Source organism: Chlamydotis macqueenii, chromosome 9 (assembly GCF_036417535.1).
Source record: "Chlamydotis macqueenii isolate bChlMac1 chromosome 9, bChlMac1.mat, whole genome shotgun sequence".
NCBI lineage: Eukaryota > Metazoa > Chordata > Aves > Otidiformes > Otididae > Chlamydotis > Chlamydotis macqueenii.
This window is the reverse complement of record NC_141564.1, coordinates 5,719,220-5,744,586: the sequence shown is the minus strand read 5'-3', so window position 1 is coordinate 5,744,586 and position 25,367 is coordinate 5,719,220. Positions and strand designations below refer to the sequence as shown.

Sequence of the window (25,367 nt, the reverse complement as noted above, 5' to 3'; positions counted from 1 at the left end):
TCTTTTTTCTTTTCCCTGATGTTTTGCGATGTGTGGGGAGGGGTGCAGGTGTTCTGCCAGGGGCTGGGCTCCTCAGTCCACCACACAGACTGCTGCCACTGCAGTGATGTGCAGACGGGATGGTGGCAATGAAAGTCGTCTCTGTGGACCGCCGGTGGGGAGGATAAGATGCTTTGCCGATAGGTTGTGTGGAGAGGATTTGTTGGCTGACTGGCACTGGTGACCTGGGGAGCCGTGGGCTCTGTCGGTGGCCCGAGAGGCAGGTCATTGCTCCAGCCGTTGCCTCTTCTCTGGCTTGTTTCCAGATCACCTTCATGCCCTTGCCTTAGTCTTCTTCATTGACCAGTCCTGGGCTGAAGCTCCTCAGCATCTCGTTCCGGTTCTTCGCTGAGCCCTTGTCTGGGCTTCATGTCCCGCTCTCCTGTGTCAGATAGACCTGTCCTACCCAGACTCCTTCGCTCCTCGCATCTTCTCCTCACCTGGCTGGTGTGCACAGTGGGTGCAGCTGCTTCTGCGCTGGTGGTGTGTGTTCATGTCCCTGCTCCCTGGCAGGACGCCCTGCCGCAGCATGCGTCGGTGCCGTCCAGGCTGTGCTGGCACCCTGGTCTGAGCCTGGGGCGCTCCTGGATGGTGTGCTGTTCTGCCATGGTTTAATGATTTTCTATTTAACCGTAATTAACTTGACAGGCAGGATTTTGATTATTGTGTTGTAGAAGAGTTGTGGTGGCAAGATTTCTAATTTTGGGATGAATCAGCGTTAACAATTAAGCAATAAACAAATACCAGTTCTTTTAGAAGAGCACAGACGGCAGGATGTTTTCCTCTGCCAAAGCAGCTGGCAGGCAATTGGTTATGCTGCAGCTGGGTAAGGTGGGAAGGAGAAATAATTTCTCAGCCATAGAAAGAACATAAACTATGAGTCTCTGCTGGCTGCCAGTGGGAGGGATGCTGAACAGTAGCGGGGGCTTGCTTCTCTCGCCTCGTGGTCCCACTGCCTGTGGTTACTGACTGTTAGTGCACATCCCTGTCACACTGGAGCCTGGGTGTTCCTTCATTAATTCCCTTCAGGCAGATAAACTCACCTGGGCTGGTACTGGATCCTCAGCATCCTCCAGTATCTTTCCACATAGATCCTTTGTCTGAGGAGGGAAGAAGAATTAATGATAGATAAGTGATAACTTTTACAACATTGTCGTACATAATTTGGGGTCCTTACTTAACCTTGATGTTTTCCAAGGTATCTTGTCCCCTCCATCCTCTTGCCTCCCAGAGATGCTTGTGAATATTTCTGAGCTCCCTGCCCTGTTAGTGGGAAGGAGCGGGTGGACAGCTGGGCAACTCCCTCAGCCCCATCCTGGCCGTCGTGCCTCCTCTCCCAGCTCTGCGCTTTTTGGTCACGTTTAAAGGCTGACTTGGGCAGGGACGGGGGAGCCAGGGTGGATTGTCAAACATTTTTAAAAGTGATGTTCCTGAAGAAGTGCTGTGTGGCTGGACAACTGCTGGGCAGGACTTGCTCAACCGCCTGTGCTGCTCTGCATCCCTTTTCTCTCCTGTTCGCGTGGTTTCTCTGACTTAAACGCGCCCCTGCTGCAGGTCACAGAGCCTGGTGTATGCACAACCTGCGGCAAGGGGATCCTGCTGCTCTGCTGAGCTGCTGGTGGGGATTTCCTCGCCTGGCGTGTCAATCTGCTGGGGCTCAGGCTGGCCATTACTCATCCAGTCTTCCTGTACCGCACTACAGCTGTCCTGGGGTCTGCCTGCCCAAATTTCCTCCCCAAGGGTGGCTTGCCCTGGTTGCTTGCTGCGATGGCTGACTTCTTGCTGGGTGAGGTGGCTCTCAAAGGAGCAGCCGCTCCGAGGTACCACTGCTGGCCGGGAGAAGCAAAGAACGTTATTTTTCAGTCTAGCAGCCAGACCTTTCTGTTTTCCTCCCCTCTGATCTAACACTCAAGTGTCGTTTTAGTTTCGTTATTTCTCACCCGGCGAGAACCTGCAGCAGCTGGCACTGATGGGACCTCAGTGCTTATGGTAAGCGTCACATGCCGCTGTCTCTGCACCGAGCAGCACCCCTCTTCTTTTTTCTGTCTTCTTTCTTGCTTTTTACCTCTCTCTTTTTTCTATCTTCCTCCCTTTCCTCATCACACAAACTTTGTAAAGCCTAAGCTTACCTTTTCCCCACTACTTTCCCTCCCTGTGCTGCAGCGGGTTAGGGTCTTTGGCTGGTTGGAGCTGGCGGTAATTTGGGATATCAGCATATTAGGACCTCTCCTTAAGCTCTGGAGTTCCCTGCTGAGAGCAGAAAGCTGAGCTGCTGGACTCGGGTGAAACATATGCCAGGCCATGCACATACACTGGAAACTTGCCCAGGGCAGGATAATTATGGGAGGCAGCGTTTTTCAAGTGGATCGTGTGCTCTCTCTTGCTAAACAGTCTTGTGATTAATATCTTATTTAAGAGGATTTTAGGACACGTGCTGCATTTACACAGCATTTCTTTTAGAAGTAGGGGAGAGGTTAGAAGAATAAACTCTGTGAAGGCTTTTTTGTGTTTCCAGCAAGGGTCATCAGATAAGTGCAGTGCATTGCTGCTCTGTTGCATCAGTGTAGGCGGTGAGGTTTGCTGTTAATGGTTCAGTGGGAGCGGGGTCCGCAGGAGCGGCTTTGCACATGCATTTGTACAGGCTGTATTGCTGAGATCTCCTTAGGGACTTCGAACTCAAGTGCTGAGGGTGAGTTCTCCTGCTCTGATCTCAGCCTTACGAGCTCTCCCTGTTTCTGGGGAGTTCTGCAGCCAGCAGGTCTGCACTGGTAGATTTTGCCTTCAAAATAAGGCTCTGTGTGCAGTTTTACTCAAGCATAAGTTATATTTAAAGGTGTTGGTGGCTTGCTTGTTGGTGTTACCCAGGACGCCCTGCCTGCAGGCTGGGTGCAGCAGCATCTGCAGGCTCTGGGAATTTCCGTGTCACTGCTGACTTGCTCCATGGTCCCAGCTGGTGATTGTAGTCCCCAGTCCACTGGTTTCTGATCAGTCTGATCTGGCTGTCTAACATCTTCCCCTTAATTTCTTTCCTAGGGGAGAGACCTTGATTAAAAGGGAGATGAGAGCATGAAGAATTGTGCGCAGAGCACGGATGTGCTCCCCGTGGTAGCATCTCCTACAGATCTTGCCTGGCAATCTGCTTCTGCCTGGAAGGGTTTGACAGGAACCACTGTGGACAGCGAAGGAACCTGGAGATGAAGGTGATGGCCATGGCTCTTCCTCTTCTTTTCCCTGCTCTCTTCTTTTCCCTTGCCTGCAGCAAGAGCACGGCTGCTATCGGCGTGACGAGGCCCGATACACTCAGAGGCACTGCTGTTTGCACTGGGGCTGTCTCGTGTTGCATGCAGAGTTGGGGGGACAGTAAAGAAAACAGGAAGCGTTCCTGTTCCCCTTGCAGCTATCCTATATTTCTCTTTTAAAGCAAAAGAAAACATTTATTCTGCTTCATGTGGGAGCCCTTGTAGATGTTGATACGTATTGGTTATACTCCAGAGATACACGCCTAAGATCCAGTGAGTATTCTAAGATGTGTGCCGGGGCTCGTTTTGGTTAGGACTTTTCCCCCAAAACCCTGTGGGGATTATTGCCTGTGGCGCTAGGTTAGAATAATTAGCTGACTGCTTTCACAGCTGACCTCTGCTGAACATGCCTCAACTGCTTTTGGTTTTGGTGCCACTACTTTTCCTTTCTGTCGCTCTTCCCTGCCAGCACCTTGCCCCTTATTGCAGCGCTGCAAGCCTTTGGCAACTGCCTCCTGGGATGACAAGCTAGTCCAAAAGATCTGTATCACCTCTTGAATATTCCTAGAGCTCTGTGCTTCAGATTTGGGCCTGATTCGTCCAATAGTTGTGTGAATGCTGCTACCCTTTGGCGTACAGTTAGTGTATAGCATAAGGTTTTGATCATGCAAAGCAAGACTCTCGGGCAGCCTGAGCCGTTGCAGTGGCTGGGGAGAGTGGTGATGCTGGGACCCCCCCTTTTCTCTTGCGCATAGGAAAGCTAACTTGGTAGGGGGCATTTTTAGAGGTGACTGCAAATACAAGTATTGGGTTTACGTATGAGTTCGTGTGTGAAGAAGATTTGGGTGGACCTCATTGTATAGCTGCTTCTTCAAATCCTTAACTTGCTGGCATCAGGAGTGCCAGATGTTGCTCCCCACTTCCTCCTGTGCTGGAAACATGCTAATCTCCTCTCCTCCAACTTAAAACCTGAATCTTTAATACGGAAAATGCACCACCCTTTTTTCCTTTCTGGCCAGGGAACACTTCTCCCTCCAAGTGTTGTATTACCTTTAGCATTGCAAACTGAAGCGCTTGGGCTGGGGTGGTGGAGCTCCAGCAGCCTGCCTACCTGAGGGCTGCTGGATTTCCATCCCCAAAAAGGGCAGAGAGCAGCCAAAATTTGCACGCACGTCAAGACGGAGCGGTATGGGGCCTGGGGAGCATAGGCAAGAGTGGCAACGCACTGCTGGAGGTAGGTGAGTGGAAAAAAAAGAGTGGCACATTGCCTTGGGCATCTTTGGCAGCTGCTGTTTCATAGGGAAGGAAGGGAACTAAGCTGCAGACAGCCTGACTTCTGGTTAGGTGGGATTTGGGTGTAGAATAGAGGATCAAAAAAGCAGATCAGCCATGGAGCTCCACCCATAAAAATTTTTTTTTTTTCTTTAAACAAGGGGTTTTTTTTTAGTTTTGTTTTTCTTCCTTGTTGCTCTGTGGAAATCCTCTGCTCGCTGGACAAAGATGTGTCTTGAAGTGCAACCTCAGGCAGGCTGGTGAGATAGCAGGATCTCACGTCATCGGGGGAGTCATCCTCTCTTGGGAGGTGTGGGAGGCATGAGGCAGCTCTGTGTGCGTGTACAGCAGTGACTGATTACTATTATTTTGGCTTTGGTTGGATGCCAGTCTCTGGGACAGCTGAAATCTAAGGCCAAGCCAGCCTCTCAAGCACAGGTTCACTTTTAGTGCAGAGATATTCCTTCTCTTAAGGTGCTGTGGTAACACTGAACTAAGGAGTAGCCTTCCACTTGTGCCAGGACAAAACCTTCATCCCCTTTTGAAATGCTCAGAAATCTTCCTGTTGAAGAGCCAAACTCAATCCCCTGTTCCTAAATACGGTTTCAGACTAGGCAGCCTGGTTAGGCCTGGCTTGTAGTATGCAAAGGCTGCTGGGGAAGTTGAGTATTTGAAAACCAGCAAAGTTATGCATTTGGTCTGTAATATTTGTATCTCTCAGTCTGCCCAACCCTCTCATCAGCAGTTACGCTGTTTAATACGTTAGTGTCTGAAATGAGAAAGGAGCTTTTCTCTTTCCTCCTTTGGGCACATTTGAAATAAGGAAGTAAAACCAAAGTTAGGCATGCACCCCACTTCGCTCCCCGGTGCTCTGTGTCGCTGTGTGGAAGTCTCTGAGCCTTGCTCCTTTAGAAAGTGGCTTGTGGCCGAGCAGAGCCTGCCCGCTGGAGAAGAGGGGCTGTTGCTGTGTTGGGTCGAGGTGGTGGAAGGTGGAGGAGAGGAGGACAGGGATGGGTTGCAGTGTGTTGTGTCTGTGTTTAGCAATGGTTCTCCAAGGTGGGTGTCCAGACCAGCGGAGCACACTCAGCAAAACCTTGGACTGCGTACTAAAATACAGTTCCCTTTAATGGTAATAGGATGATGCGTATGTAATCGCCATATGTAAGATTAACAGCGTTATTCATTCTGTGTACTTGATGCTGAAGCGCGGTGCCAGCCCATCTGCTGGTTATCGCCGCGGTTGCGCACAGGCTTTAGAGATGGCTGCACCAGTGCTATTAGTTTGGGGTAGCGTTCCCGACTAGGAGCTGGCTGTTGGTGCGTGTGGCGCTGGGGCTGCTCTGATGTCAGGCTGTTTCTGTATATTCAAGGCTTCTGCGGTCTTACACACATAAGGTCCATGCTGCATTACGCTGTGGCAGAAGATGCTCATCTCAAACATTGCTTCACACTTGAAGCACCCTGTGGGACTCATGCATCAGCTCTAAAACAGGATGAGCGGAGGACACAAGCCCAGAACAAGCACTGCATGCAGGGGATCCGGGAGAGATGGGAGAAAAGCTGACCAAAAATGCAGATAAGGAAAGGACTTCCAACAAAGGAAGGTTTGTGGAGGGTGGAAGGTGGGCTGCAGTACATGGATCTCACCGAGGCAGGAGGGCAGCTGCCTGCCACTGCGCTTGTGGGGAAAGGCCACAGAAATTAGGGCATCGCCTCGTGTGCGGTGCCGATGCTGGAAGGAGTGTGAAGGGCCTTAGAGAGGATTTCCCAGGAGGAAGAGGAGGGTCCTGGAGATGCAAACACAGTAGGAAGGCACCTGGTTCTTCACGGGTAGCACGTATATCCATCTCCAACCCTCCTTCCTGCCTTCATGCACTGCTGTGCATCCTCAGTCTCTTAAAAATAGCTCTTTTAAGTACCGCTGCAGTCAGAGGAGCGGTTTTGCCAAGCGCTAACCACCAGCGCTGCTGTGCGAGTGTTTGATCAGACGATGCAGAGCACAGCGCTTTCGTCTCTCCTGGCAGCAGCGGTGTCCCAGCGAAGTCAGAGGGTTCAGGGGAGCCGGTGCCTCTAGACAAGTGCGTGGGAAATTTCCGCTCGCTTCCCTGCTCTCACACACATGGTTTTTCACCTCTTTGGGCTGTAATCTGCTGAGATCTGTATAGACCTCCCAAAAGGGCACGGGAGGCCAGCTGCAAGCGTGCTAATTTCCGCAGCGCTGATGCTCCGTCCTATTTGAGGTGGCTGCAGATAAAGCATTACATAGATCCAGACAAGATGAGGCTTTATACGCAACCCAAAGTAAGAAGAACCTAAAAATTGAGGCAGTCTTATAATTTTTACCCCTGTACTGTTGGGGAAAACAAAAAGAAAATTATTATTCTTAATAGATTTCAGAAAATATTCGTCAGACTCATGCATTGTTTTTTTTTAACTAGTGATTTTGTATGTTTAATAACTTCAGAAGGAGGAAGAAAAATTCTGAGAAGATCACTTGTAAAAGTAATTTCTCATGATGACATGCAACTCTGACCTACATGCATGTTGGGCAGTTGATGAAAAAGCTTTTATTTCAGCAATATAAATTTCTCATTGTATCCTGAATGCATTATTACCTAATTTAAAAATAGATGGTTAAGTGCATATGTATATGTATTTGTTACGTATTGTAGATAGAGATACACATTTCAGTGGAAGCAAAGAACCTTAGCTGAATTGGCCTGATTCTTGGAAAAAAAAGATCCTAACAAAAAGACCAATGAAATGCCAATTAATAATCCTAAAATAGCATGAGAAGGCTTTGCTAGGCTTCTCTCTCGTTTTTCTTTGCTTTGATGTTGGAGTGTTGCGGCTCCTTCTTCATGAGAGGAGATACTCTAACCAGCATACCCAGGGCTTTGGGGGTTCTCTGCCGGTTTTGCCTCGGGCTGGTGGTACGATGGCCTGAGGATGGATAAGAAAAATTGTCTGCCTTCTGTCAGGAGACCCCAGGATGTCAGGACTGCATACCTTCAGATGCCCGTGCAAGCATCAAACTGAGCTCCCATCTTGAGCGCGCGAGGTACACCGCTGGTAAGGATCCTGTCAGCAAAAAGAGGGAGGAAAGTGGAGATGAAGGGTCACCTAGGATCAGCTCCCACAAGTCTACGGTAGCATTCCCGAATAAGAAACTTAAAAATTTGTCCCTCAAAAGCATACTGGAGTAAAAGTACGCTGATTTGTTTAGGTTAAAAGTTATTAATTTTATTTAGAGCTTGGTCTGACAGCCTTGTTTAAAATTCTGTGAACTTTAAGCCTACTGCTTTTCCACTTTGAGCTTGGATCAGCTGTTGAGCAGCAAGAAGAAATGGCCTTGTCCCAGATAAATTGGGCGTGTGCTAGAGGTGGCAGGAGGTCACCCTCAGTCTTGAGCACCATGCAGGACGTTAAGGTGTGTGAGATGACTGCTGCGTGGAAACACCTTGTTCTTGCTCTAAAGCAGTTAGGCATGGTGTCCCTATCCGAGTGTCCTGTGAGTCACTCCCAGCAGCTGGCAGCCACCGCTGTGTGTGTGGAACATCTCAACTGGATTTTGGCAGGTTCCTTGACTGCACAGGACTGTCTGCTGCTGGGATGTGGATCATTTTGGCTCTTGTACTTATCCACGCGGTCCATTGAGGCGTATTATTGTAGGAGATGACTGTAAATCGTATTTGGTGCACAGCCTCATCTTGGAGACAAACTTTGCAGTATTCTGCACCTTTTACTTGGTTTGTAAAGGTTTTTTTCAACCCAATGTCAAGTGTTTGCTGCTGCAGTGCAGTTTCCTTTTTTGGGGATGGGGGAAGCTCCAGCAAAGCGCTTTGGCCTTCTCTCTCTGGGCTGTTGAGATCTCACTTGAAATACTTGGGTGGATATGGGGATTAGACTTCCTGAGTGACAGCGGTGCAGGGTAGATTGATTAACAGGGTTGATTAACATTGACGTTGAGTGTATCTACTTCAGTGATGCCCTTTAGGTCAGGATTGTGCCACCAAAGCTGACTTGTGGATTGCCCCCGCACGTACCGTGTTTCTGTCTATACTGGGAAGTAGTTTGCGATCAAAGAGGGTTCGAGTCAAGTGAAACTCAACAAAAAGAAGCTTTCAAAGAGTGATCTAACGTCTAATGGTTGCACCAGCTGCTTGGGTTACTGCATCTCCCAGCAGCAGGACACCAACAGAAGTCATAAAGAATGCCCCCTCCCACCCCCTTCATTTTTTACGTGTCCTTTTTTGAGCTTCCCTTTAGGATTTACTTGGGGAAGAAGATGAAGTCAGGATTGACAGTGCTATGAGATAGCTGATCTGAGGAGAGAGCTGATTGATACGGCAAAATGCTGGAAGAATTTCAATATTTAAACAGGACCAATTGGTGATGTTAGAAAAATTGCAGTACAGATAAACTTGGATTTCTCTTGGGGCATGAACTCTGCAAATTAATGCTGTTACATGTGTGCTCAGCTCTTATGTGCAAGGAAATGGCTCAATTTTTAGCATTTATGTTTAGAGAACAAGGTAGGGGTGAGGAATGGAGTGTTGTAACTAGTAATGGAAATTATTGGTGGTTGAGAATGGCCTCTTCTGAAAAGATCCATCCTAAGCTCGGCAGATGCCTGACTTCTATGTTTGAGGGGAGTTTCCTTCATGAAAGAAGAAGTCTGGTGTCTTTGTGGCCATGTGGCACTGAGTGGACAGGAAGAGAGCTGTATGCTTGTGTGCCAGAGTCAAGCTCTTGACAATAATGTCCTCCTCCCATGTCTCATCCCTCCTCCAGTATCTCATCCCCTCCTTGCTGGCTGGTCCTGGGGGGAGAGAGGGATCTTTCACTGCTCTGGGAGGCTCAGAGAGCTTTTTGGGTCGTACAAGAACTCTAAGATTGCTGAAATGTATTGTGCTAAAAGTAATACAAGAGCCAATATTGAATGGAGGAAATACAAAAATGTCTGGGCCCCCCTTAGGCAGTACCTTATGTTTTTGTTGGAATTATCTCTCTAGATCTCTTCCTCCATGCTGTAAGTTGCTACCTGGCTTTGATGAAGAACACATTTGCACTGAGATTTATTGGTTGTCTCACCTTTCTGCTTTCTCAGCTACCCTGTTCTCTGTTTCTTGCACCTGGTTTGGCGCTGTGCGGCGAGCCCTGCGTGCTCAGCCAGCCAGCCGTCATGCTGCGTGCGAGGCTTGCACGCTTAGCCTGTGCTGTTTGCGCTTGTGTGCCCGTGGTGCCTTCAGAGGCCGCTCGTGTGCGTGGCTGGCTGTGTTTCTCCCCTGGCACTACATAAACCCAGGGAAGGTGGGTTGGTGAGACCCTGGGAGAGAAATATCCTGCAGATTTCAGGAGCCATTGCTGCTGTGGGCAGTGACCCAATTGTTCCTGTCTGCTCGTGCCAGTAAGGCAGAGCCATGGCGTTGGCAGAACTGATTGGCATCCTTCGTAGTGGAAACACGAACTCCTGTGCGCATTAGATGTCTCCCTTCTAAGTACCTGAGGGGAGAGCAGCCTACATCAAGGGGAGGTGTGTGGTGCAGATCCGTGGTGGATCCATGTAGTTGCCATCTGCAGGCTCTGCTGCTGGGCTTATTTCTGAAGCGCCGACTGTAGGAAGCGCGTGGTGCGTTTGGGGACAGCAGCTGGGTGGTGCTTTCCAGGCACCTGGTTTTCTGATAGAGGAAAAAGCAGGCTAAAAACACTTGAAGCAGAAGATATTAAATAGAGGTGAGAGACACTAAAACGGGCTTTATTGCCTTTTTGGCCTCTCTGAACCTCAGTAAACTTTAAACGTGTTTCAGTTTGACAAGTAGGGTGTTTTCCTCCCTCCAGCAACTGTGCAGATTTGTTGCACTTCAGATCACTTGGTACCGTGCCCGTAACCACACCGATCCATCACTGGGATGCTGTCAGGGTGTGTAAGCGGGGAAGAAAAAGGGAATTCTGTGGATAGGTTGTACCTGGTACCACGGAGCTGCCAGATGCGTGATACGCTCTGTTTGGGAGCTTGTAGCTGGACCTGGTGCTAGGCTGTGCCACGTCCTCCATCCCACCCCAGACTGGACATTGCATGCCGTTTTGAGAGGCACCTGCTCACTCCTGCAAAGCGTTCTCCATCCTGGATCCTTAAGCAGAGGACATAGCCTTGGGTTGGGGTAGGAGGTACTGTTGAACCCGTTTCCCCTTCCTAAGTGTCTGGGGGGGATGCTGAGGGAAGAAAATAGCAAGGAGGTTCTAAATGAAGGCTTTATCAGGAAAGTTTCATTAATGTTTCCTGGCTTTATAAATACATATGTCAAACTCTGAGGGGGAAGAAGTGTCTTAAACTCTCTAAATGTCTTTAAATATATCTAGGCGCACAGATTTGTGCTGTATGTTTGTATTGCCTATGATTTATAAAACTGAGTTTTATTCAGGCAAGGTCACTTCCCTGTCAGCATTCTTGTGGGCTTATTGGCGGTAGGTGCACTTGAAATGATGCTACAAGGCATCCAGCGCTACCAGATGAATAAATCAGACTTGTGTTTAAAAAACAGAGCAGCACTTGCCGTTATTAATGTCTGAAGTCCAGCCATGCCGTGTGTTCCCTGCGTGAGGACGTGACTCGACAATGTGCCTTGGCAAAACTTGTATTTGATGTCTGCTACTGCAAATATTTTGACTTCTGAGAACCTGGCCGCCGCTTCAACAGTGCGCGATATCGGGGACGTTGGGGTATATGGGTTCCTGTGTATCTGCGACCTCGGCTGTTCTGCTGCAGCCTGATGCTGAACTTGGGCCAGGGCTTCCTCGACAGCTTGTGTTGAGTTATACCCAGCTTTCCTCTGGTCATTTCTGTCTCGGTTTAAGCAGTGAGACTGGTGATGCGTGGTAGAAGCGGTATCAGTTTAGCTTACCTAACACCGTGGCTATGGAGAGAGAAAGCAAGTGTTTTTGGTTTGTGGAAAAACATCTGATTATTGTAATGTGGCTTTTTTAACGTTTCCTTTTCTGTCAGAGACAAAATAGTTAACTGTAAATTTGATGTTTCCATTTGTCTTCTGTGCCTGGAGTTTGTTGCATAGAAAGGAACTGTTCAGGTGTTTGCCAGATAAGTAACTGAAGTGCTCGTTAAATTTTTTTTTTTTTACAATTCCTCTGAACGTTATTTACTTTGATGGACTCTAATGGGTGTCCATTCTAATTCTAATCTTCTCTTTACTGCTGTCAGGTATGCCTTTTTTTCTCAGCACCTGATACTTTTTGATGAACACTCATGACATCTATACATCTCTTTTACCTTATAAAATTTTGAGTTTTTTAGTGAAAACCAATTTATTTTAAGCATAATGCAAGAAGAGGTTTGAATGGTGCTCTCTGAAGTGAATTGCCAGAATTCCCATTTTACTTCTGTCCTCCTGTGAAGTCGGCGTGGTGGAGCGCTGCTGTTGAATGCCAGCCTTGCCATCCCTGCGGGGATGAGCTCTGGGTATGAAGAGGACAACCAAATCTCGGTTGTGCTGCTGGACCGAAAACCAGCAACGGTAGATGCACAGTTCTGCAAGTTTATTTCACTGTCTTAGTTTAAATTGAATTAGATTGTTCTCTAAGCAAGTTGTAAAGAGTTATCGCGTTGTCCTTGAGGAGACGGAAGGATATCACGCCCACCTGCAAAAGGCTGGTGTCAGAGAAATGCAATCCTGAAGGGTAGCGTAGCTGCAGCTGGCCCAAAGCGCATTTATTGTCCTGGGGCCGTGGAATACCAATGACGTCTCTTGGCGCACAGTGATATTTGCAAAGGCATTAAGTGTTGACCTGCCACATGCCGCTAATTTAAAATAGAGGCGCTCCCCTCTCATTTTGAAAGATAAATGTTGTAGAGGAACACGTGATTGGGGAGGAACGAAGAAGTGATTTGTTTGATTTGAAGGTGTAAAGGTGCATGCAAAGTAAATAGTCCCAAATGAGTGATCACACCCTGGTCTTTAAAGCTGGGGGGGAATTTTTACTGTTGGCTTCAGCGTGGGAATGCTTGTAAACCTCACTTGTAAAGTCATGATGCTGCAGGTTCAAGTATGGGAGGAGAAGTAGTGCTTTTGGGCACTGGTGCTGTTTATGCATGGTTCAATTTGAACACGAAACTGGCAGTTTTAGAAGCTGAAAAGGTTTGTTACCAGCACTGGTCTCCAAATTATCTTACTGAGTGGGGCTCCCATGGGCACGTGCCCATCCTCAAATCGCTTCTGTGTTGAACTGCACTGAGAGCATCTTCATGCACCTGCAAAGGACTCTGCAGTAGCCCATTTCTCTGGTGCTCCAGATGGTAAAGATAGCACCTCTTTCTGGTGCTACAGATGATCAGAAGGCTGGAGCACCTCTCCTGTGAGGACAGGCTGAGAGAGTTGGGGCTGTTCAGCCTGGAGAAGAGGAGGCTTCGGGGAGACCTGATAGTGATCTTCCAGTGCCTAAAGGGAACCTACAAGAAAGATGGGGAGAGACTGTTCAGCAGGGCCTGTTGTGACAAGACAAGGGGTGATGGTTTTAAAATAGAGGGAGGCAGATTTAGATTAGATATTTGGAAAAAAATTTTTACACTGAGGGTGGTGGAGCACTGGCCCATGTTGCCCAGAGAGGTGGTGGATGCCCCATCCCTGGAAACATTCAAGGCTGGGTTGGCCAGGGCTCTGAGAAACCTGATGTGGTTGGAGATGTCCCTGCTCCTTGCAAGGGGGTTGGACTGGATGGCCTTTAAAGGTCCCTTCCAACCCTAACCATTCCATGGTTCTGTGATTCTGTGATTCTCCCATAGCCAGCAGGGTCAGGGGCTGTTACTGCTGGTCCAGGGTGATGGTTAAGGCTTGTGGCTTTGCAGAAGGAGAAGATACGCTTTTTGCTGTTAACCGCTTTCCTGACAGTGTTGGAATGAAGACTGGTAATGTGGTACACTTGTCAGAGCTGAAGGTCGTTCCTCTGTGAATGCCAGTCCCTGACCAGATAGGCAAAGGCACAGGAGGACCGTCCCTTTTACGATCACCAGCTACTGGAGCAGCATGGCTGTGCTATATTGGTTTGGTGAAGACTGTTCCCACGCGTGCGTGTTTGTGTCCACTCCTGGTCTGGACAGGAGCACGACAGCAAACAGAGGCTCGCTTCTTGGGAAAGCTGCTTCTCAGCCTCATGGGTGCTGCTGGGCGTACTCCTTCTTGCTGCACCCATGACTGTTGGCATGAGTTACCTCGTTCAGATGCCCTGGAGCACGTTTGTCATCGTGTATGTCATACCTGCTAACATAAAGTGGTTTATTAGAGCTGAGCTCCAACAGCTCCAAACACGCACTTCGTTTAAGACCGTACCCTGGTATGGGCTGGTCCTGGCCTGGAGCTGTGCGGGCATCCCGCCGGGATGGCAGGAGCCAGAGACGGGAAGGCACAACAGCGCGAGCCACCTCTTGTCTTGGGTCTCGGTGGCTGACGGTGACCGTACGGTTCTGCAGGTGCCTGGCGGAGTGTCTGCTGTGAGTGAAAGCAAAACTGCCGTGTTGTAATTCGGAGAGGCAAAGAACGGGAGGCGGTGCGCTGCTGTGCAGAGCTGCCCTCCAAAACCAACACGGGACCTCAGAGAAGAGGAGGAATGAAGGGCTGGCACAGGCAGAAATGAAGGCTTCTGCCTTTATTAAATCCCAATGTTTGTTGACACGTAAAATCAAAATGAAACACATGCTTAAAATTTCCCCTGTGCCTCCCCTCAAAATCTGCCTCTCCTGTTTTCCTGGATGATTTTTTTTCAGCTGTGACAGCAGCATATTTTTTTCTGGCACGTGCAGAAATCCTTAATGCAGGCAAGACTAATGGAGCGATTTATTTAATTAGCAAGTGACTTGTGTAGTTCCTCAGCTTGTCGTCGGAAATGTAACCATGTTCCTCACTTAAAATGCCTCTTTTCTGCATTCTTCATGTAAAAATTCTGCATTCTCTTCACTTTCTTGTTTTCTGTTTGGTGGCGTTGGAAGCACTTACATAAATGTATGGCTCGACAGATCTTTTCTTTTCATGGTGCAGTGATGCTTTGAAAAAAAATCCAAGAATTCCTAGAAGTGAGTCTTCCCTGTTTACATACTTAAGAAGTCGAAATACACATGGTTGAGTTAACAGGCCAGACTAAATAAAGTATCAGAGATCTTCTGGAACTCGGCTCCAGAGGGACAGATCTTTAGCTTGAACAGATGCATTACCCCCTTTCATCTGATGTATCGAGTATATGACAAGTATAGCTTCTTCATTTGCAACATGACACCACCATAGTTTGCTTAATACTATAAAGACTCTTGATAATTTTTTTTTTTCCCCAGGACAGGAATAGGGAATTTTAAGAGCAAATGTGTATTTGAGGTTACTTCTCGAATCCCATTTTTTTTTTTTCTCCTCTTCAGTTTCCTTGGGTATGTAATTTTATTTTAAATGGATGGATTCCTGCCTTACACCTCCGTGCCTTTCCTCTTTAAATATTCTCTTCACACACTTTCATGTGAACTTACTGCCTCTGCAACCAGCCACTGCTCTCTTCACAGGCACTTTACGGAGGGTTGCTGGGTGGAGGAAAGGGTTAGGACCAAGAATGTACAAAAAAAAAAAAAAAAAAAAAGATAATAAAAAGATGTAGTTGAAGTATAAAATGTTCATATGGGGGAGCATGAAAACGTTCAAAAATACCCAAAGCTTTACTGGTTTGTATTTAGCCATGGCACAGTTGTGGGTACAAATGGAAATACATAAATGAAGGAAACCTGGAGTGAGATGTAAATGCTCTAAGTTTAAATACTAAATCGTTATCACATTACTCAGAAAAAGACTGAGGAACAACTTGCTAATGTTAAAAGCTTTTATGTGTACGAGAGGCAAGAAAACTGCAGGTGAATGATGCTGATGCATGAACGGAGGGACTGAGGAGAGGCGTAGTAGAACAGGTGGATGTGATCCCTGCACATGCCTGTCCCTAGGGTTTGCCTCTCTCAAATCCTTGTTTGAATTAAATTAAAAGTGTTATTTAATATGATAGCATTTCAGAGGGATCCTGGTAGGATCGATTGCTTCAGACCAGTAAACATAATAAAAATAACTAACTCCTGTAGAATATGTCAGAATTAATGGAGAAGTCTCATAATCTGTTTGCAGAAGAGTAATGTTGCAAATCTATCTGCCTGTTTCCTCTTCTCATTTTCAGAAGTTAATGAACCTGGAAGGGCGGAGACAGTGTGCTTGAATTTTCAAGGTTTTGGTGAGATTGCTCACCAAGAGCCTCAGAAAAAAAAGAGCCCCTAAGCTGTTGTGGGATGAGAAAGTTCCTGTCCTGGATTAGTGACTGCCTAATGGGTAGGAAACCAAGCGGTCAGGTTTCACAACATCTCACAAGTCCCACAGGAATTTGCTCTGACATCTCCACTGTTGAGCAGCAATAATGGATCTGCAAAGGCGAGGAGGAAGGGCTAGGTTGTGTTGGCTGGCTTTGTCTTCAGAGGGCTGCCAGGACCAGAAAAAACCCCGAGCAGCTGCAGAGGGATCCGGTGATCCTAGGTGACTGGGCAGCGCAACGGCAAAGGGGTAAGGTAATGCTCTTTAGTCATGTTTTATTCCAGCTCTCCGCCCTGTGCTGAGGACAACTCTCGGTGAGTCAGTGCTGCTTGCAGAATATCCTGAAGCCATTACTGACAGCCTTGAGGTCAGGGCTTAGAAATGGTCAGGAGGAGAAATAGAAGGGGTGTCCCAGTGTATCTGCCTCGAGGGATGCTCATGGGCTGCAAACGGTGAAGGGGACGTTGACCCAAGAGACTTGGAGGTATGGAAAAGCTGCTGTGCAAGGAGAGATTGGAACAAGCGGGATTCATCCTGGAAAAGTGATGAGTGGGGAAAGAAGGGTGTTAGAAGAGGTGGTGCAACCGTGAATGACTAGCAGAAAACGAAGGCAGAAGGATTACTGTCAGTGTGGTCGGGTTTGCCGATGTGCAGCAGGGAGAGGAGGGGTTGTCTCTGCGTGGTGCACTGCTGTAGAATTCATTGCCTTGGGCTGTTTGGGAAATGTGAGTGGTTTCAAAAAGTAATTAAACAAATGTGCAGAGGATGGGCATTGGTACAGCTGATGACACAGCTTTTTGGAAGCTGTGTGCGTTTACTGGAAGAGAAATACATTCGTACGTTTGTCCATACTTACATGGTTTCTCTGTGTCTCTGCTGTCAGTCACTATAGGAGACAGGTAAGGGCTTGACAGACTTTTTTGTTTAATGAGGTGAAGACACTGTTGTTAGCAGTTTTTGGGTAAATCTGCTGTGGCTTGTGGAAACGGGGATTGCCCAGTGTTCTCTGCCAGGGCGCTGCCGGCTGTGGCTCCCCAGGGGGATGGCAGTGTCTGGGACGCGAGAGGCGGCGGGACTTTCACACTCTTCTGTACTTTGATGATTAAGACCTGAGTCCAGTGAGATACTTGGACAATAAAGGTTGAGCATAAGAGTGTGTGGACAGGATGTAATTCCCTGACTGCCTTGAGGGTACGGCATCACTCGCTTGTTCTCTGCGCAGGATTGATTTACCCCCGAGGACTTGCTGCCTGGGTTCAGCCTGCCAGCCAGCGCTGCACCCCACAGCTGCGTCAGGTTCTAGGTTTCAAGAAGGCAGCAGCTGTTTGTTTAAGTGTTTTTACAGGTTTGGGGGATTTCTTTTGTCCTTTCTTAGTGCTCATAGCTCACACCTTGTGCTTTGTGTAGGTGATAAGTTTCCGTCACCTCCAAAAGCACACTTGTACTAACGTTGCGATACAGAAGGGCACACAAGTGACTTGTCTAAAGGTGTGGAAAGAGAGCAGCACTTGTGGGCTGTCCTACCTTGCCTGGAAGAGCAGCTGCCTTCCCGCTCTACAGAAGAGATTCGGTGCCAGAATGCTGGAGAGGGACCTCATGTTAGGACACTACTTGTGCCAACAAAATCGGATCATAGCATGTGAAGTAGTAGTAATAATTAAACTGGACTGCAGTGAATCCATGGTGAGCAGAAGGTACTTTGAAATGTTGTGGCTCTGCTAAAAATATATTTGCTTGCAGAACCTATTTTGCCAGCTTACAAATCAAAGCAAAGTAAGTGTTCACGTTGCAGCAGCGTGCAGAGTCATCAAAGGCAGGGATTGTGTTGTGCTGAGTGGCGAAGGTGAGTTTTCCAGGTTCCTTTGTGTGGCCTGGGGAGGAGAGGAGGTCTCGTGACTTGCTGGGCATCCTCTGCTTTGTGGCATCCAGAGGCGTGTCCCAGCAGGAACTTGGAGTGATTTGTAAGGTTATTCCACCACAATGAACCTGCTGCTCCTCTGGATTATCCTGGCTGTGGGAAACAAAAGCTGATGGTACAGAGATGCGACTGCTATCACCTACACCTGGGATGTCCTCAGAAGCGGCTTCTGAAGTCAAAAGCCGTGGCAGAGCCATCCGGGGCCCGGAGCAAAGACTGCTGCTCTGTGGGGCAGCCAGAGCACCTGCCGTGGTGTAGAGACTCTGTCCTACCCACACAGCAGATCTTGGTTGAGTTTCCTGGAAGCCAGGCCCTCATCTTGGATAAAGAAGTACAGCTGAATAAAGTCAGGTTGGGGGCTGCATGAAGCGTGGTCGGAGGGGAATGTCTCAGAGTTTGTACCAGGCTGACACTGGACAACTCTATTTCAGTGTTTCTCTCTCTCTCGATATGGAAAATGTTGCTGACCAAGTGTGGTTTGCCCACAGAGCCTCTGACAGCGTGGGGGCTGACTCAGTGGTGCTTTCCCCTTTAGCAAATGGCTTTTGCAGGCTCTTGCCTCCACGTGGCTCTCCTTGTTCCCGAGGGGAGCAGGCAGACACCCCCCTTGCCCCGACTGCTGTACCTCTGCCCTGAAGCCGTGCTGGCCAAAAGGAATTCGGCGTGCCTTTCTAGCGCTTCCTTCTGAAGCAAATGAAAAGTGAGATGGTCTGTCAAGGCAGAGGAAATTATTTCAATAAAAGCTAGGATTACTTATGCTTCTTGAATCTTTTTATTGTTGTTTAAGAACTGGAGGAAGAATAATGTCTGCTTTTTAACTGTGGGGTGCTCTGTAAGATATAGAGTTGAGTTCCATAATAGAGTTAAAAAAAATACAAGTAGTCAGCATTAGGATGCTTTAATAATTTAGTATTTACTCCTGTGAAGGGTAGCATTTGTGATTTAGCTTATGTGGCGTTGTACTGACTGAGTTCCTGTGAAAGCAAGCTACTTCTTGAATTGTATAATACCATGAAATCTCCCTTGTTGCATTTCCTTGGTAGAGTGAAGCTGTAAAGTCTAAAATACATTTGTCTGTTTTGTGAAGAGGAAGATCTGTGGATTAAGATGTGTGTTATAAAGCAACTTTTCGTATGACTCACTTGCTCCAAAAAAGCAGGGAGTCTTCTCTGCCACAGCATTTGAGGAAGAGTGCATGAATCACCCAAGAACAGGCAGTAAGATATTTCCCTAGGAAAAGTTAGCTTTTTCTTTCCCCTGTTCGCTGTGTTAAGCATCAGCGTTGGGATTTTTCCTTCACTGTATTACGGGTGTATCCGCTGCGCAGAGCCCATGGAGAAGGCTGTCGGTCTGGTGGGAGCAGGGAGCAGGCAGCCTGTGAGCCCATTCCTGCTTTAGATGAGAGCAGATTTCAGACTAAGAAGATGCCTGTTTGAGTGGACATTTGGGCGTTTAAAAGGCTGGTGTGTTGTTAATGCGTTTGCTGCCGGCCCTTCCCTTGCCTGGGTAACAGCTTTTGTGGGCTTATCAGAGGAAATACTTGCCCATCCTCAGAACCACGGTTCTTCCGTAATAGGGTTTTTTTTTTTTCTTCTTTTTTTTTTTTTTTTTTTTTTGCAGTTGTTTCTTGAACTCTTCGCTGCATTACAGAACTGTCGTGTTTTGGGATATCCTGCTTAAACCCTCGGAAGAAAATCTGCCAACAGCTGAAAATGACTTGAGTTGCAGAGCTGCCGCCTTATCCACAGGTAGTGTGTTGGTAGCTCAGGAACTTCTCCATGCCACAGCCTAGCACTGCTTGCTGTCAGCCAGCTGCTCAAGGAGGGAGTTGTTCCCAGTGCCTCTCTGGGCTGGGTGGTATCTGCGCGTGTTTGTCTTCTGAGGAGCACTGGGGCACCTGCTGTTTCTCTGCTGCTCCCATGGTTTTGGACGCGTCTCGGAGCAGCTGTGTAGGGAAATGAGCAGCTGCCATCTGTCTTCTGTGGTTCCACATCCCACTCCCGAGGTGTTTGTGCCTCATCTTATGTTTCCTACGCCAGCCCGTTCTGCTGCCCAGGTTGAGCTGTCCTTTGGGCACTCCTCCTATTGAATCACCCCCTTTTACAACATGATGGGAGCTGGAGGTGTTTGCAAATACGAAGTAGTCCAAACGAGGACAGGCAGTGCTGTACAACAGGGGCTGGCTGTGCTTTCTCCGGGGGTGACATACCTTGAGTGTTGTTCATCAAAGTGCATTTATGAAACCAAACATGCCTCAAACTCTACTGTGGATTAATTGGCTCCCAGCAGCTGTTTAGTGAGGTTTCATGTTGGGAGTGCCCACAAGTTTCCTCTGAAGTCACCAAGGGTGTCAGTACCAGGCTGGTGAAGCTCCTGGTGTTCATGAACTGACAGCTTTTTTTTTTTCCCCCACAGTTGTATGCCTCATTATGTGCTTCATTAGTGTTCGTGCCTGTGGTCAAGTAGAAGCTCAGTTCTGGAAATGCTAGTGGTGGGATTTGAATATTGACTGCCTGAGATGGGAGGTGAAGGAAAGCACAGCGGAGGCTTACCCTGCTGCTGCTGGTGTGATGCTGGCAGTGTTAAACTTGACTGTCACTTGTGGAAGAGAATAGAAGAATGGTTTGAGTGGCAGTGGCCTCAGATTGCTGTTAGGTAGCATGCGATGGCTCATAGCCAGCTGAAGTGTAGTCGTTTGATGTTTAGGTGGTGGGCTTTGAAAAGAGATCTTTAAATGACCTGAAATTTTAAATTTGCCCCTCTGTTCTCCCTCTCCCCTCCCGTTGCCCAGACACTGATATTTATATGTATACATGCCTGTGCGTGCAGCCCTGACTGAGATGTGTTCCTCTCTCCCAGGACCAGCTGCCTGCCCGGCGTTCAGTGTCCCATCTGGATGCACCGTACACTATGGTTCACATCAATGTGTTGAAAAAATTGATATGTGTTGTTGTGGTGGTACTGGTAGCTCTGACGGTTTGCCTGTGGAGAGAAGCAAGAAGAAGCTACTATGTTCCTTTCAAGAGTGAGAGCGATGATTTGCAAGGTCACAGGACTTCGGAAAAATGGAACCTACTTAAATCACAGGGCCTTTTCCGTGAAGCAGCCAGTGAATTGGGTCAGATACCCAAAACTTGGTTTAGTGACCACAACAAAGTAAAAGGCAGCACCTCTGGAACAGCTGAAAAGTCCAAGAAAGCAGCAGACTCTGTGAAGGTATGGGATAAGGACAGTTCATCCAGAAATCTCATACCCAGACTGCAGAAGGTCAGAAAAAACTACCTGTCCATGAACAAGTACAATGTGACTTACAATGGAAAGAGAAACGCTGCTAAACTCAGCCCAGAGAAGCTGCTCTGCCAGCTGCGGGACAGGGTGAACGTGACCATGATCCGGGGATCGGACGGTCCTTTTGATACCTCTGAATGGCAGCAATACCTACCAGGGAAAAGCCTCAACGAAACAGTGGGCCGCCTGGGTCGCTGTGCTGTTGTGTCCTCAGCAGGGTCTCTGAAATCATCTCATTTGGGACAAGAGATAGGTTGGTATCTTTCTATTCACATAAATTCAAACAACATTGTTTTGTAACTTAGGCTGAATAGAAGTAACCTACTGTCACGCACTTACCAGTAAGTCTCTGCTGTGGTCACAAAGATGTTTAAAATAAGTTGAAATATTATCCTTGAACTTCTTCTAAAGTTAGCAAACATTACAGCCTAGGAGGAGGTGGGAGCGATGACCAGACACTCCCTTCCCCTCTGAGTGTACACACCACATAGTGCAGGCTGCCTGGTGATGCCCTAGGTCACAGTGCCCGTGAGCCTTAGACCTTGGGCAGACCAAAACCAGGAAGCACCAAGGGAGTGGATGGACTGGGTTGACCAGAGAGAACATGACGAACGTGCAGGTAGTTCTATTCCGGCTAGTCCTTCCAATTTTCCTGACTGCATTGGCATCACGAGAGGGTAGAACTAATACCAGGGACATGTCTTGATTCCTTAAGTGTTTGTTTCTTGAGAGGACTTGGGATCGGTTGATCTGCTGATGTGCTCATTGCTGAGTCAATGGTCAGAAACATTTTCAGAAAGGCTTCTTCAGAGAAGTAGTAAAACACTAAAGGCAAAAAAAAACCAACCCAATGGATGCAGCCCTGAGCGATCTGCTGTAGCTGACCAGCATTGAGCAAAGGGGCTGGATGCAGACCATCTTCAGAGGTCCCTTCCAACCTCAATGATGCTGTAGTTCTTGCTCATGGCTTTCCAAAAATGGCACTGCTTCATTCTGAACCATGAGGCAGTGGCTGAGTTTGAGTGACCCAGGAGACCCTGGAAAAACTTCAGAGGGCTTTATTTTCTCCTCTTCTTTAGACAAGATTTGGTGATACTTTGCAAAGTCTTATCTGAGGTTAGTGCTTTAGATAAGAAATACTGAAGCATTGGTCTTGTACAGCAGATTATAAGATAGCATGTTTTGATATCAAAGCGTTTTGTGTTTTTAAGAAAGCAGCATCCAGGGGAAATCAGCTCTCCAGCCTTCAACTCAGGATTTTGTGCTTGGCATAGAATCTTCCTGTGCCTGCAGTTCCCTCAATTTTCTTTGTTAATTGTTGTTTGAGGCTCAGTTAAGATTCACACTTTGCTGAACTGCACTTTCACTGCAGGAGAAGTTTTAAAGCCTATGTGTGTGCTCCCTGATGAAGACTGTTTGTAGACCTCAATGTGTTTGTAAATTGTCTGGTAGATCAGGTCTCTTTGTCCTGTACTAAGCTGGAAGTAGCCTTCATCCTCTGAAACAAGTAGATAACCCTTTAATACTTTATTCATGAACAACCTGGGCAAAACCTTCAGAATCGTAGTCCCCAGATGCTCATGGAAAGGTCAGGATTTTCTTCTGGTAGTTGCTCAAAAGTTTGTCCCTGAACTTGTGTGTACGCCACAGGGCAGGTGAGCGGGTGTTAGAAAGAGGTTGAACAGTCTAAAGTGTGTTAAAATGCTATGAAACATGTGATGAAAAATATAGTGGCAGTATGAACCAGGATAGCGTTGCTTCCTGGTACAAAATACAGGTAAGAGCTAGTTGGTGTAATTGTTTCCACCTCTTAGCAGTGTTTGAGGCCGGGTGGGTCAAGACTTGGGAAACCGATTCTGACTTTTCCTTTGAGGACCTGTCTTGGCTTGTTTAAGTGCCTCTTGAAGTTCAGAAATGACCTTCTGTTGAACGCTCCTCTGACTCAGCTGGCTTGTGCCCAAGGGTCTCTTTGTTAGACTCCAGCACACTGATAAAACTGCTTGCTCCTCCCCAAGGAGACCCTCTCGACAGCTGAGGGTGGTGCTGACGGTGTGTTGTCATGCAGCCCGTGACAGCGCTGGATCTGGTATCGGAGCAGCCAAGAAGTGCTCCAACTGCAGCACGGCTGAAAGGACATCAGATGTGGAAAGCCATTTATTGCTCCTACCCGATCTCTGAGCCTGTTCCCGAAACTGAAGCACCGGTTTGTTCCAGATCACAAGGGAGGGATGCTGGAAAGGTCACTGTGTAATGTGCCCGAGGCGAATGCCGTTAACCCCTGCTGGTGTCCCTGGCCAAAAAGCTGATGCATCTGGCAGACTTAAAATGAAGTGTTTGCGTAGATGAGCACAAGGGATTGCTGAATTACTATTCCTTACATGGCCAGGAAATATTTGTTCTGTGCAATCACGTAAGATATCGAATGAGCAAGTGGTCAATGTAAGGGAGGCTGGCAGAGCCGAATGGGGAGAAGCTGTAAACAAGCAGCTGATGTCGTACTGGGCTGTCGGTGTTATTGGAGGTTATGAAAAATCTGATATGGGAAATAATGAGTGTAGCATGACCACCTGGAGACAGAGTGCTTCAAAGAGCCAGCCACTCTGCCTCGGCAGTTATTAAAACACTGTTTAAATGCAGACTTAAGGCGTAATAATGCTTGGTGTCTGGCTGAAGTTATATGGGGAAATTATAGCCCGGTGCTCCATTGGTGCAAGGTAGGATGTGGTTTAAGGTAGCTACAGAGCTGCTTCTCAGTGTGGACACTTTTTGTTTGGAAACATCACCTTTCAGGGTTTTGTGTGTTGCTTTGGAAGGGCTCTAAAGGAGATCCACTTGTCTATGGGAATAAAGTAGCTGAGAAACTAGTCTTTGCTGCCAGTGGTTACTGATCCTCCAGCATTGCTTGTGAGAACATCTCTGTTTTCAATAAAATTATCTTGAAAAGACGCAGTTCTGGACAAGGTGGGCCCTTCTGCCCTGGCTGGGGACTCAGCAGTTCCCCACGACTGCAGCTGCTGTCAGCTGTGGTCGTGTGGCCTCGGCACGAAGGCAGGGAAGTTGGTCCTGCTCCTCTAACTCAACACCTCTGATCACGTGCAAGGTTTCCTGTCCAAATCCAGCCAGTAGGGATGGAGAAGCCATGGTGGTGGGCACAAATGCCCTCTGCAGCAGCCTGGCTCTGTGGTATTTACGGCAGCGTGGCCGGCTGTGCCGAGGCAGAGGAGGATGCTGGAGGAACGCTGTGCTATCTTAAGAGATGATGCCAGCAGAGGAAAAAGGAATCCCAGGGCGGGTAACAAGCCGTGCCTGTTAAATGCACAGCAGTGTTTTTATTTCTGTAACATGGGAGGTACGCTGGCAGACTGAAGACAGCTTTGCTTTCCACTGTGGTTATTGTACATGTTTCTCAGGGTGGTCAACCTCCAGGCTGCAAGAGAGGACGCTGGCTCGCCATTATTTCCTAGTTCCTTGGTTTGCAGCCAGCCACATGGTAAATTAATTGTATATCGGTCTATCTCCTGGTAAAGCATTTGGAAGGAAGAAGAGGGAGAGGGAGGAAGACGCAGCGCTCTTCTGTGCAGAGCAAATGCTAGGGCTGCGCTCTCAACTGGCTGGTGGATTGTAGTTTTTAAAAAGTGGATTTTTAAATCATACTGATCATGAGGCTAGACTAACAACTCCTTCCACAGAATCTGGCTTGATACTACTAGATGTTACATAGATAGTCTTGAGGAACTAGCCAGAGTATATTAGAAGTGCAGGTGAATAACCTATTACACATCTCTTCTATAACCCAAAACACAATTGCTAGCTCACTGGTTTTCACTCTGTTTTGCTTTCAGACAGCCACGATGCCGTCTTGCGATTCAATGGGGCTCCAGTCAAGGGCTTTCAAGATGATGTGGGGCAAAAGACAACAATTCGTCTTGTGAACTCCCAGGTAGGTCTGAGGAAGGTGTGCCAAATGGGGCAAGCGTAGCAGGGCTGCGTGCCTCCCCTGTGCTGCCGGGGAACTGAGCGGCAGCCTGCAATAACAATATCCACGGGGCATCTGGCTTCATCTGCTACTGGGAGGTCTTTAAAGTTAATTTGGGGAGGACAGGGCTTTCCATCTTATTTCTCCTGTCCCTAGCAGGTAGCTGTAGGATGGGGACATCTTTTCTTGTGATGGGGGACAGTTGGCAAATCTGAGGTTACTGCAGTTAAATTAGTATGTGCTAGCGAACCTGCAGTAGCCTGCCTGCAGTTTACGGCAAGCACAAGGTAATTTGATTT

The 25,367-nt window shown here is 47.8% G+C and overlaps 1 protein-coding gene across 7 annotated transcripts in view; it reads left to right on the top strand.

The window, feature by feature from the left end:
- ST6GAL1 (ST6 beta-galactoside alpha-2,6-sialyltransferase 1) overlaps positions 1-25,367 on the top strand; it is a 60,150-nt gene that overhangs the window by 26,875 nt on the left and 7,908 nt on the right. For 6 of the 7 annotated variants that reach the window (XM_086754936.1, XM_086754937.1, XM_086754940.1 and 3 more), the window contains 4 exons: positions 3,073-3,239; positions 19,425-19,552; positions 20,664-21,345; positions 24,935-25,032. In XM_086754936.1, coding sequence (XP_086611062.1) covers positions 20,715-21,345; positions 24,935-25,032 — 729 coding nt within the window. In that variant the 5' untranslated portion in view covers positions 3,073-3,239; positions 19,425-19,552; positions 20,664-20,714. Of the gene's footprint in view, positions 1-3,072; positions 3,240-16,005; positions 16,141-19,424; positions 19,553-20,663; positions 21,346-24,934; positions 25,033-25,367 lie in introns of those variants that run through there. The other variant, XM_010129879.2, reaches the window with a different exon arrangement.